This window comes from Piliocolobus tephrosceles, chromosome 6 (genome assembly GCF_002776525.5).
Source record: "Piliocolobus tephrosceles isolate RC106 chromosome 6, ASM277652v3, whole genome shotgun sequence".
In the NCBI taxonomy this organism is placed as follows: Eukaryota; Metazoa; Chordata; class Mammalia; order Primates; family Cercopithecidae; genus Piliocolobus; species Piliocolobus tephrosceles.
In genome coordinates this window covers 101245020-101257371 of record NC_045439.1, presented here as the reverse complement: position 1 = coordinate 101257371, position 12352 = coordinate 101245020, and the positions used below count along the sequence as shown (strand labels likewise).

The 12352-nt window shown below is 58.9% G+C and overlaps 1 protein-coding gene across 2 annotated transcripts; it reads right to left on the bottom strand.

Moving 5' to 3' along the window:
• Positions 1-592: 592 nt before the first annotated feature.
• FURIN (furin, paired basic amino acid cleaving enzyme) lies at positions 593-12352 on the bottom strand. Of its 2 annotated transcripts, none has more exons than XM_023195348.1 (16): positions 12333-12352; positions 8105-8440; positions 7643-7741; positions 7459-7554; positions 6991-7119; positions 6808-6884; positions 6403-6491; positions 5714-5886; positions 5068-5280; positions 4501-4601; positions 4277-4380; positions 4067-4184; positions 3780-3959; positions 3246-3370; positions 3022-3132; positions 593-2776 (listed from the first exon to the last, which is right to left on the bottom strand). In XM_023195348.1, exons 2-16 carry the CDS (start codon positions 8279-8281, stop codon positions 2187-2189), a joined length of 2382 nt encoding a protein of 793 aa, XP_023051116.1. In that variant the 5' UTR covers positions 8282-8440; positions 12333-12352; the 3' UTR covers positions 593-2186. The 2 variants fall into 2 exon arrangements, with proteins under 2 accessions (XP_023051116.1, XP_023051117.1); XM_023195349.2 differs by lacking the exon at positions 12333-12352 and adding an exon at positions 10864-11627.

The window sequence follows — 12352 nt, the reverse complement described above, 5'->3', positions numbered from 1 at the left end:
AGGGAATTCCCTAAGGAGAGGCTCAGGCGCCAGCTTCCATTTGAATAAAATTTCCAAGTAAATATCCCGAACAGAGGCTGCTTCTCAGGGACAGGTCCTAGTGGATCTGTCCCCATCCTCCTAGCCCCAGGCAGGGGCTTCCTGTCCCAAGGGAGACCTGGGGCAATCAAGGGGCAGGGGTTGGGGAGTGGAGATGTGTGGAGTTTTCCATTTGGGACTCAGGCTCCTCACAGCAAGTCATCTCGATTCAGTCCGGCCCCCACCTTAGGCCTCAGCCCTATAGCCCACAGCGGCCAGGTCACTTCAGCCAAGGAAGACACAATAGGCCCAGTTCTTCACACTGCTGGAAACCAGGACTTTGGGAGTGAAGTGCTCAGCTCCTGAGGACCAGGGGTCACCAGCCCCATCCCAGGGGGCCGGCCTCCAGCCACAGTCTCCTTCCACTAGGGGCTGGCACATCCTCCCGCCCCTTGGAGGACTTTGGCCTTCTGACTGGGGCCCACATCCAGGCAGGCAGGCCACTGTGTGGGCCTAACTGGCCCCCATCCTCAGCTACGATGCAGGAGCAATGGTACCACACTGGAGACTGGGCCTGGTTTGCATAGTCTGCACGTTTAATCACTTTAAAACCTCTAACATTATCTCGTGTCCATTAAATAGAACCAACAATGCTGGGCCTGTTTAAATTACAAGAAAAAAATCACTGTGCACCAACCCAGTATCTTACAAAACCAGCCGGGCTGGCCACATGGGTAGGGGGATGGGAGAGGAGGGGGCACCCCTGGGCAGGTGGCTGGGTACCAGGAATGGCTAGGGGAGAGAAAGAAAAGGGGGCTCCCAGATGGGAGGGGACTGATTGTCCTAATGGGAGGGGTGCAAAAGGCACGTCAGAAGAGGAGGTTTGAGGGGGGCATGACAGGTCAGTGCTTTCTCCACCAGGGCACAGTGTTGGAGGGGGCTGAGTGCCACCACCTGCCTACCCCTGGCACTTGGAGAGCCAGTGACCTATGAGCCCCTGGCATGGTGAGCCCCACTTGAAACACAGATGTCAGCCTGCCCCTCCCACTGGGAGCCCCTTTCCTTGAGCCCGCCTGGCTGGCCTGCCTCTTCAGGACTTGGGGCTCAACTATTCCTCACTCCTCAGCAACATGCTGCAGCCCCCACACCTCAGGGCCAGGGCAGCCAGGGAGGAGCAGGGCGGACGGTGGGTGTGAGAAGGTGGGTAGTCCAGCTGCTACCCCCATTAAAAATACAAAAACAAATCATCAGCGTCTAAAGTGAAATAATCACAAAGTGAAAATATATCCTCAAACAGCCCCTGAGATCCCCACAGGGGAAAGCAGCATTGGGTGGGAGGCCAGAGAGGCTGGCTAGGCCACTGCCCCTCCCCACCACCCACCCAGGGGCTCCAGGTCTGTGAGTGCCAACAGCCCAGGCAGCCCGGGCTCAGAAAACAGGGACTTGGGCCCTGACAGGAGAGGCAGGTGCAAAAGAGGGGAGGATGGTCAGGACACCAGCACAGGCTTCAGCCAGAATTTCAGCCTTGGCTGCGCCAGCCTGGTGGCCAGTGGTGGTGGAGGCACGGAGCACAGGGGTGGGTCATGGGACACAGGCCACAGGCCAACATGCCACTTGCACACCTGGAGGCACCTGCCTTGCCTTGGTCCCTTCGTATGATGGCTGCTGCCGCCAAGACTCACCAGAGCTGGGGGACAAGGTGGAGGGTGCAGAAGCCCTTGGAGAGGTGGCCTCCTCCCTCAGATACCTCCTAGGCCAGCCCCCGACTGCCTGGATGGGACCATTATTGCTTTAGAGGGACAGGGAAGGGCAAGAGCTGCGGCCTGGGTCAGGAATCCCAACAAGCAAAGGCTGCCCCTCTTTACTCCGCAGGAACTCTGGCTGGGGCCGGGGCCTGGGCCTGGGCCTAGGCAAGCTGCCCTAAAGGTTTCACTCCTTTCTCCACATGGAGGGGGTGCTGAGGGTGGGGTACGGCCCTCCCCGCACCCCAGCTGGTCCTGGGCCCACCTCAGGTGGCCAGATGGGCCCGAGGGTAGGAAGGGAAGTAGTCTCCACCCCTCTTGCCTCCCAGCTGGGGTCCAAACCCAGTCCCAAGATAAAAAAATACTTTGGTGAATTAAAAAGTGCCCAAGGAGGGGATTGGCTTGAGGGGGTGGGCAGTGGGCTCATCAGAGGGCGCTCTGGTCTTTGATAAAGGCGGTCCTCTCGCCCCGGCCCTCATCCTCTTCTGAGTCAGACGGGCACTCCTCCTGCCAGGCTTCAGGGGGCAGCCCCTTGTAGGAGATGAGGCCACGGTCCATGGTGTACACCTTCACCCCCCGGAAGCTAAAGCCAGAGCGCAGCTGCAGGACCAGGAAGACAGTGACGAAGACCAGCACGATGAAGGCGCAGCTGAGGCCGGCCACCACCTCAGGCAGGTGTGAAGGCAGCAGCCCTGCCCGCAGCCGCGGCCCCGCCTCCATCTCTGGGGGCAGCCGGGGTGGCTGCTGTGGCGGGGACTCTCGGCTGCTCTGGCTTTGCCGGGAGCAAGTCTGCTCCACAGGGTCCAAGGAGGCATGGCTGGGGCAGCTGAGGCAGTCTGTCGGGGCCGGCCCCTGGCATGTGGCACATGAGGCGTGGCAGGGGGCGCAGACGCTGGCCCGGATGGTCTCCACATCATTCTCGGTGCTATAGTGTGTATCGAGGACTTGGGGGGCGAAGCCTGGAGGGCAGTGCTGGACACAGCTCTTCTGGTGCAGGGAGAAGCCTTCCTCGCACACTGCCGGCGTGGGAGAGAGGGCGAGTGTGTGTCAGCTAAACAGACTGTAGCCCCAGGACCATAGCAGCCCCAAGCCAAGTCACCACATCCCCAAGATCCCCCAGCCCCAGGACTGTGGTCATCCCAAGAGCCCCAGGGGCCCTAGATCTCTTGAGACTTTTTTCTCTTAGAGCTGGGCTTCAGGACAGGCACCCGCCATCCCCCCAGACTCAGGCCCCCAAAGCCCAACAGCACCCACTACTTACCCACACAGGCCTGACTGGACGTGAGGGTCTTGCAGCCACTGCTTTCTGGAGGTATGGGCAGCCCCTCAGGGGCAGTGCCATAGAGTACGAGGGTGAACTTTGTCAGTGTCCCTGTTGCAGAGCGGTGAGGAGGCAAGAGTTGGACAGTGCTGGCACCACGCCCAGTGCCCTAGATCCTGCCAGCCCTCCACCTCGTACCCCTACCCCTCAAGTGCCCCCAGTACCATAGTTGTTGGCTTCGCTGGTGTTTTCAATCTCTAGGACCCACTCGCCAGAGGGATCCTCATCCCAGGAATGAGTTGTCATGAAGGCCCAGTCATTAAACCCATCTGCGGAGTAGTCATGTGGCCTGGGGAGGGGAGTGCATACAGCCCTGAGGCCTCTGGGGGACCCCAAGCTAGGGATATCAACCCACAGCGCATGGGCCACACACCCTTCCCCCACGCAGACCAACCCCATGGGGCCAGAAGTGCCTGCTGGCTTGTTTCCCAGCGAGCCAGACATGCTCAACCGGGGGATTCTAGAAAGATACACAGGCACTGCACAAGGTGGGGCACGCTACTGACATTAAATAGGTGCAAGCCAGGGATTCCTGCAACATGGGACAGTCCCACAGGACAAAACTGTCCCTCCCAAAATGCCAAGAGTGCCCCACTGAGTAGCACTCAGTGCCCCCTGGGCCGTGTGAGCGAGCAAAGGCAAGCACGCGGGCTGTGAGAGGAGGCGATGGGCAGGGCGGGCAGGGACAGAGCAAGCACCTGGCTGCCAGCAGGGTGGAGCGGGTGCCCATGGGGCTGACCAGGTGGATGGCCAGGTCGCCACGGCGATTATAGGACAGGGTGAGCCGCGCCTGAGCGTGCTCCAGCCGAGTGATGTGGTTGGGCTCGCCCAGGCACGCAGTCACGGTCTTCCGCACCTCGAGCCGTTTCCCGATGTCTCTGTGCAGGAGAGCACCATGATGGTCAGCCTGGCCCAGGGAGACCAGCAGGCACCCCCTGTGACTCTGGTCCCACTGGCCCCCTCCCAGCCTGGGTCCAGCCCTCACTTGGGCTCCATGAGGATGTCGATGATGCACTTCCGCTGGGGGCCCACTGTGGTCCAATTCTGGGCCAGGGCCACCATGGCGCCTGCATCCAAAAGCCCGTAGCCATACGAGTGGCTCACTGTGGAAACAGGGAAGGTGAGGTCAGCTGTGAGGCACAGAGTGCCTTCCACCTAACTCCACATCCAGCCTGCCGGGCCAGCCTGTCCTCACCTTTCCGGCCCACACCATTGGTGGCCCAGTCATTGGCGTTGAGGTGGGCTGGCTTCGAGGTCTGTACCACCAGGTGCTGCATGTCCCGCCATGTGAGGTTCTTACTGCAAAGAAGGAAGGGAGAGGTCAGGGATCAGTCTTTTTTGGGAGCAGCTGGAGACTAAGGGCTGCCCTACAGAGAGTGCTGGTAGGGACAGGGTTGCCCCTGGCTCCCACCCACTTACTTGGCCTCCAGGGTGAGAGCAATGATGCCAGCTGCTAAGGGGGCAGAGGCTGAGGTGCCCGTGTGAGACTCCGTGCACTTCTGCCGCAAGTCAGTCGTCACCTGCCAGGAAGATAATCATATTGGGGCCTATGATGGGTGGAGGAGCTAGAGGAGTCACCTGCCTACCCTCCCTCTGCATATAGGCCCTGGGCACCACAGATGGCATGAGAAGCCAGGCCCAAGACCCCTGGGTCCCAGCTGCTGCCCTGCTAACTTGCTGTGGACAGGCTAATGATGAGCCCCTCCTGGGCCTCATTTTCCAAAGGAATAAGGGGGTTCAACTAGCAGTTGGAGATTAATAAGAACAGCGTATGTTTTTAGGGAGAGACTAGGCTTTTCAAAGGCTTAAGAGATGGCTCCACCGCCTCCAAGAACTCAGAGAGCCCCAGAGTTCACGTTCCATGATGCCTGAGCCACTATCACCCAGCCACATGGGGGTGGAGGCAGACAGCCTCCAAAAGAGGGTGCTGGGCAAAGCCAGCCAGCAGCCCCATTTCCCCAGCCCCCAAGCCCAGGTAAGACTCACGATCTGCTTCTCATTCTGGTTGCCACTGCTGTAGGTTGTGGCCAGTGTGGATGAGCAGGCCTCACTGTACCAGGGCACGTTGCCAAACTGTGTAGCGCTGCTGATGGACAGCGTGTAGATACTGTTGGTGTAGCCGTCGCAGTTGCAGCTGTCATGTTCCCGGCCCCCGTTCCCCGAGGCCCAGACAAAGATGGAGCCCAGCCCCCCTCGGCCCTGTGGACAGAGTGGGCTGGGGTCATTCAAGATTGGGACTTGAGGGAGGGTTGGCAGGAGGACACTGCTGGAGAACTGGGAAGGCTGGGGCCTCATTCTCTGGGAACCTCCTGTCCCCTGTGAGATCCCTGGTGGATCAAGTGTGTATCCAAATATGTCTATCTAGATACACAAAAAATCAGACCAGAAGACCAAGGCGGGAGGATTGCTTGAGGCCAGGAGTTCAAGACCAGCCTGGGTAACATAGCAAGACCTCATCTCTAAAAAAAATTTGTTTTTTAATTAGCCAAGTGCAAGCGGTATATGCACTTTTCTTTTCTTTTGTCCCTTAATGTTTCAATAAAGATGCTTTGTGTAAAGTTAAACATGAGAATAAATAAACCAAAAAAAACACCCAGCCTGCCCCCATGGGCTGGACCGATCCCCACCTCACCTGGCTAACCCCACGGAAGAAGGCCTCCTCAGCGAGGCGGGCTGGCCCATCCACTGTCTTGCCGTCATCCTCGGGGCCCCAGCTAGCACTGTAGATGTGGATGTGGTTGGGGTTCAGGCCCAGCGAGCGTGCCTCCACTGCATCTGTCACCTCGCCATCCAGCATGCGCACCCCTGGCCATGAAGAGGGGGCATGAAGAGGGATGCTGCGTGGGTCCAGCTGCCGGGGCTCCCACCCCAAGGAGCACACTCAGCCCTGCACCCCAGGGGATGAGCAGGGGAGGGTGGAGGCTGATGCTGGGAAACCCTGAACCCCCAGCTACCCGTTTGCCTCTGCCTTTCAAAGACAAGACCCAGAGAAGGGAAAAGAGAACACCTCCTGCCCCCAACCACACCTTCTGAACCAGAAAGAGTCTCCGGTTCCCAAAGGAGCCTGGTGATCAAGGATCTGCCACATGAGGACTCACAATGGGTCGTGAGGATTTCAGGAGACTCCTGCTAGGAAACCCTCACTCCACAGGGGTCCAACTCTTTCAGTCTTTGACCCTTTGAGAACCCTCCATAGAACAGCCATGTGATCAAAGGATCCACAGTGGGAAAGTGGCAGGCATTAGCCAGATGGGAAGCGGGCAGGGAAAAATCCCACTGAAGGGCCCTCCCGAAGACAGGGTGGCCCAGGCCCACACTTACCTCCAATGCGGGCGTTGTAGGCCACACCTACACCACAGACACCATTGTTGGCCACCGCAGCCACTTCCCCTGCACACCGTGTGCCATGCCTGCCGTGGCCAAGTGCATAGCATGAGTAGGACGAATGGGGTGAACAGGGCCCAGCAGATGTGGCCTGAGGAGCACGAGGGATCTGCACATCTGACACCCATCATCCCCTGAGTGCCCAGCCCCTGTCTCCCACACTCCACTGGGCCTGTGGCCATCTCCACTCTGACCAAGCCCTCCCTCAGAGCCCCAGGTGGGCCAGGACTGTGGAAAAAGCCTCACCCTTTTAGGCAGGGCACATCTCACCCAGGCTCAGCCCTGTTCCTCAGTAGAATAAAGGAGAAGGGAGGCAGAAGCCAGGAGCCTGCCACTTCTTACCTGTTGTCATTCATCTGTGTGTAACGAGGCTGGGGGTCAGGGTCCTGGTCATTGACATCAAAACTGGCCCCAGGATCCTAAGAAGGATTTGGCCACCATCAGGAGAAGGCTGCCCTCACTGATAGAACAAGACAGCCCCTAAACATACCTCACCACAGATCACGGCCTCCCCCACTTCCTCACATAATTGCCTGCCAAGTCCGGGTGGTTCTTCTCGATGCCATCGTCCAGAATGGAGACCACAATGCCGTGCCCTGTGTAGCCCTGTGCCCAGGCCTCCTTCACATTCAGGTCCCGCTGAGTAACACCAGACTGTGGAGACAGCCACCCCATCACTTATGAGAGATGATTAGTTTTGTGAGGCTAGGGGCAACTTGAAGAATCCCCTTGCCACCCTAAAACCTCCTCCTCTACCCATCCCTGCTCCTGAAAGGCTGCCACTGGCTGTTTGGACTCCATGGGAATGTAGAGGACTCTGGGAGAGCCACCCCCAGGCTTGCTTATTAGGATGGGCCTGGAAGAGATTGCCCAGCAGGAGGAAAGGAAAAGAATCAGAGGAGGCCTCGAAGTCAGCCTCCTCTGTCCAAGAGCTCATGGTGGGTGGATGGTACATCTGGGGAGAAGGTCCCAGCAGCCGAGAAGGCCACATACCAGGTACCACTGCTGAGGAAATTTGGGGTCTGTGGGCTCCTGGTACAAATCCCGTTTAGTCCGTCGCTTTGCCACCTGCTGTTCCAGCCACTGTACCTGCGGGGGAGTGGAGGAGAGATGGTGTGGGTGGAGCAGGAGGCGAGAGGGGCTCCTGAGAGCAGGAGGGGGCTAGGGCCACTCTCACTTGAGGCTCCCGCTGCAGCCGGCTGTGCCGCGGGCGGTGAGGCGACAGGGACCGCTTCGTCACTCCTCGGTGCCAGAAGTGGTAATAGTCCCCGAAGATCTGCAATAAAGCAGGGAGACTGAGCTGGGCTTTCCATCTGTCAGTCCCCAGGGAGGCGGGGGACGGGGGTGGACAATGGCTTCACCAGAGGCTCGCCATAGTCGGGGGTGCAGGGCATCTGCTCCCTGTCCAGGACCCAGCAACATGCAGGGACCGTGAGGACTCACTCTCACTGGGATATGCTGCTCGCCTAAACCACCTGTGCTTTGCTCCTGGCCACCCAGAACATGCCAGCTACCCAGATGCCCCTGAGCGAACAAGGCCAACAGTTCCTGCTCCCTGGTACCAGAATCCCTGTCTTCTCTGGTCCCACCCCCGGCAATGTCCGGTGCCTAGGTCAGCAGCCCAGGTGAGAACACCTACCTGGCCCAGGTTGAGGAACCCATGCTTCCGTGCCACGCTGTTGGCCACCGCTGGGCCTCCAGGGATACGCACAGCCCACGTGTTGGTGAAGACCTTCTGGCCCTGAGCATCAGCTGCTAGCAGGACCAAGGTTCCTGTTGCTGCTACCACCCATAGCAACCAGGACCTCAGCTCCATGGAGGGGACAGGTGGCTGGGATCCTGGAGCGCCCGTCTCCTTGGCCTGGTCACAGGGCCTCGGCTCCCAGGTGCCTGCTCACTGCCTGTGGCCCGGGGCTGACTGGTGGGGGCATGGGGACGAGATGGGCAGGGCTCGGGAGGGTGAGGAGTGCCGACTCTGAGAGGAATAAGAAGGGAAAAGGGGGGAGAGGGTCAGTTCCCCCCCTGCCATACACTAAAGCTGCCCTGCCCACCTCAAGTTTCAATTGGGGCCTCAAATGAGATCTGGGGGAGAACGGTAAAAAAATAAGTACTCCCCAGAAGAAATCTAGCACCCGCAGCCAGTCAGATAGATGGACAGATGGATGCCCTCACAATCCCACCCAATCCTTTCTCCATGCAAGAATGTAAGAAGTGTAACAGAAGGGCCAGGCATGGTGGCTCACTCCTGTCATCCAGCACTTTGGGAGGCTGAGGCGGGTGGATCACCTGAGGTCAGGAGTGCGAGGCCAGCCTGGCCAATGTGGTGCAACCTCGTCTCTACTAAAAATACAAACATTAGTCCCAGCGACTCGGGAGGCTGAGGCACAAGAACTGCTTGAGTCTAGGAGGTGGAGGTTGCAGTGAGCCAAGATCGCGCCACTGCACTCCAGTCTGTGCAACAGAACGAGACTCCCTCTCAAAAAAAAAAAGTGTAACAGAAGCAGCAGGATGAAGACTATCAAGCCCTGAGTCACTCAAAATCTGAAACAACAAATGAATAAATATTCAACTGATCAAGGTAAAAAAGATGCATTATAAAGCAGTATGTACACATAATCCCATTTTATTTTTTAAAAACTATTTATACATGTATATTTATACAAACCAAAACAAAATCTGGAAGGACACACGCTATAAAACCTTAACAGTGGTTCTCTCAAGATGGTGAGAATTACAAGTAATTGTTATTTTCCTCTTTGTGTCACTGTATTCTCCAAATCACCTAGGTACATTTTACATAGGAATAAGATGTTGGCTTTTCAAGGTTTTTAAATGAATGGCATCTATACAACTCACTAGGGTTTCCTAGTTCAGCAAAGCAGATTCAGCCATAGGGAGTTATTTGCAAAGCCCCACAGCTCCTAGGAAGAAAGAATGGGTGACCCTAGGTGGGATGGTACTTTTATGGGCCATGTCCTGAGGGGGTGTGGGGTGGCGATCACAGAGGCTTCACCTCCCTCTATGGCTGAGATGGCTCTATCAGCAAAGTCAGGGGCCCAGGCTCCTTTTTACTGTTTCCTGGGGAACGCTGGGGCCGCCAAGCCCTGCCCTGCCTGGGCCTGGAGGCCCCCAGCTGCCCCTTTGCTTGCTCCACGCCCACCAGCCTTGCGTAATCCGAGCCCAGGCAGCCAGGGCAAACACTGGCTGCTGCGCCAGGAGCGCCAAGGTGAGGCTGAATCAATAGTCCGAGTGTTGTTCTTCCTCCTTCAGCAAACAGACGGCGGGACCTCTCTGCCCGGGGCCACGTAACTGTCACATAGAGCCCCTAACTAGCCAGAAGCCAAGCCCCTGGAGGAAGGAGGGAAGCTGGGGGAGGTCCCAGCAGTGCTGCTGGGGGTATCCCGTATCAGTGCCAAGTTCCATTAGCAGTGGCAGGTCCCTGGATGCCCTTACCACTTCCATAGCCAAGGCCACTCTTTGCCGGATACCAAAAGGAAGGCACCCCAGCTCACGTAGGTCCTGGGGAGCTAGAGAGGCAGGCTCACCAAAGAGAACTCTTTGCTTCTCCAGAGGCTGCCCTTAGACACAACCGGCCTCCCTGACTGCTGCAGTCCCACCCTGCAGGCTGGGGGTACTCCACACACAATTCCTGGAGTATTTTCAGTTTGGACCAAAATAACCTGACAGCTGATGGCAGGAGACATCTACAATACAGCTCCTGCACATCCCTGTGGGCAGACTCCACAGGGCGCCAGGGCAGGCCTGGGAACCACAGCCCCATGGTGTCTTGGGTGGTTGGTTCCAGAAAGCTGGCCTGATCAATGGCTGGGCAGCTAGGCGCCCCAGCCCTAGGGGATGGAGGGACCTCCTCCCAAGTCCCTCATTTAACAGAGGATGTGGGACCCTGGGGGCAGAGCCACATAGGAACAGGGCCTCATCTCTCTCCTCCTGCCACCACAGCTGCCTCTTGGATCCAGATGTCATGCAACTATCCCCCTGCCCCCACCACCACCAACCACAGTGCTGTGAGTCCTGCTGGAGCCCCCAAATCGAGGCTGGGTTCATCTGGGTCTAGCCCAGATTCCAGCACACTGTAGATGGAGCCGCAGCTGCTTGGCGTTAAAAGTGATTAACCAACTATTTAATTACCTTGCAGCATTCGGAAAGAAAGCAGGCTTCAGGCGCAATTGAACAGTCCCCCCAAAGAAAGAGGGCCAGCCTCCCTCTATCCAACAACCCCACCCATGGTGAGGGGTGGGGATGGCTTCCAGAAAATGAGACCCCTACAGACGGCTCTGCCACAGCATGCGGGACAAGGGAGGATCCCCGAAAAGAGTAAGAACCGAAAACAATGAATGAATGGGTTTCTCCCCACCCCCATCCCAGACTCTGACTCACCCTCTAGTCCCAGTTTGTCTCAAACCTGGAGGCTTGCTGTATTTCTCATGATCTTGTTTCACATGGGACTCCGCTCCAGGCTGTGGCCAGAGAGAGCTGTGGGTGCTCTTCCTGGATATGTTCTTGGGCACAGCCCTTTTCTCCAGCTCTAGAACCTCCCGACAGAGAGCCACTCTGGGTCACTCAAACTGCGCCTTACCCCAGGACCCACTGCTGTTTCCCAGACACTGGGGGTCTGGCTCTGACACAGCCACAGAGCAGGCCACGGGAGGGCCACTCGGACACCCAATCAGTCTCTTCCTCTAGAAGAGACACCACGCGGGGTCCTGTTACCCGCCCTGAGAAGCTCCCGTGAAATTATCGCTCCCAATCCCTGCCCACTATTTGCTGGATGATCTTAACAAGTCACTTCCTCTCCCTGGGCCTCAGTTTCCTTGGTGGTAAAAACTGCTAGACCAGCGGTTTTCAAACTTTTTTTTAAAAGCCACAGAATCCTTTTCAAAATCAAATGCTCCAGTATAGGAAATAGTAAAAGGAGGGCTGCTCTGCTTGAGAAGAGGCCAGGCTTGGCTACTCTCCTATGCTGTGTCCACACCTGCTCAGCAGCCGCTCTCATCAGGCCACATCACCTGGGTTCCCCTCGCACTTCCCAAGTCAGAATAAGAATTCCAACACCCTCCGGTGGATGAGGGTCTGAACCCCAGGGGCCATGGGGTAGAGGATGATGGGAAAGCGGGTTCTGACCAGACAAGTGACTGCCGTCAGACCTGTCTGGCAAGCAGGCCGCCCCTCGGTTCAGCCACCCGCGGGGGCACAGGGGCCTCGGCCAGGCCGCGGCAGAAGGCAGCCCCGGGACCTACCTGCGCCGGCCGCCGGCGCCCGCGGATCCCGCACCTTAGTCCTCACCGCACAGGTGTGCGGGCGGGGGCGAGGCCCGGGAGAAGGATCCCCCACCTCGCCCCCGGCCGCTCCTCCCCTCCCCGGGCGGAACGCAGGCCCTACGCGGCCGCGGAGTGGGCGAGCCGGCGGCAGCCCCCGAGGCGGCGGGGAGGCGGGAGCACCCGGCGCCTGCGGAATTTTCTCCCCATCCCACCCCCAGCAGGGGCCCCGCAGGCGCTTCCTGAGGTCAGAGGGCTCGCCCTGGCCTCATGCGGAAAAGTACCGGCCAGGGCCGGGGGTCCGAGACGGGCCCGACGCACTCAGGTGGGCTGCGGAGCGCCCTGTCTGCTCCCGGCAGCTCCACCCTCGGGGCCGGCCCCGGAGCCAGTTCCCGAAAGCGGGCGGGCAGCCGGGCCCCGGGGGACCCGGGTCGGGGCTGCACCGGCGCCAGTGCCCTGACCCTCCCCGGCCCGGGCACCCGGGCCGCGGAGCCCGCTCCTGGGGCAGAGCGGCCCGGCCCGGCCGGCTCCCCTCGGGCCCGGCTCCCAGGCGCGCTTGCCTTCCCCGGGCCCCGCGCCCTCGCTGCTTACCCTCGGGAGCCCGGGCGGGG

Excerpts from the sequence above, each read along its gene's own strand:
- FURIN (XM_023195348.1), bottom strand. The coding sequence starts at position 8,281 with ATGGAGCTGAGGTCCTGGTTGCTATGGGTGGTAGCAGCAACAGGAACC. Across the intron at positions 5,887-6,402 it reads CTACAACGCCCGCATTGGAG|GGGTGCGCATGCTGGATGGC; the intron begins GTAAGTGTGGGC and ends CTTCATGGCCAG. Across the intron at positions 3,133-3,245 it reads CAGCGAAGCCAACAACTATG|GGACACTGACAAAGTTCACC; the intron begins GTACTGGGGGCA and ends GCTCTGCAACAG.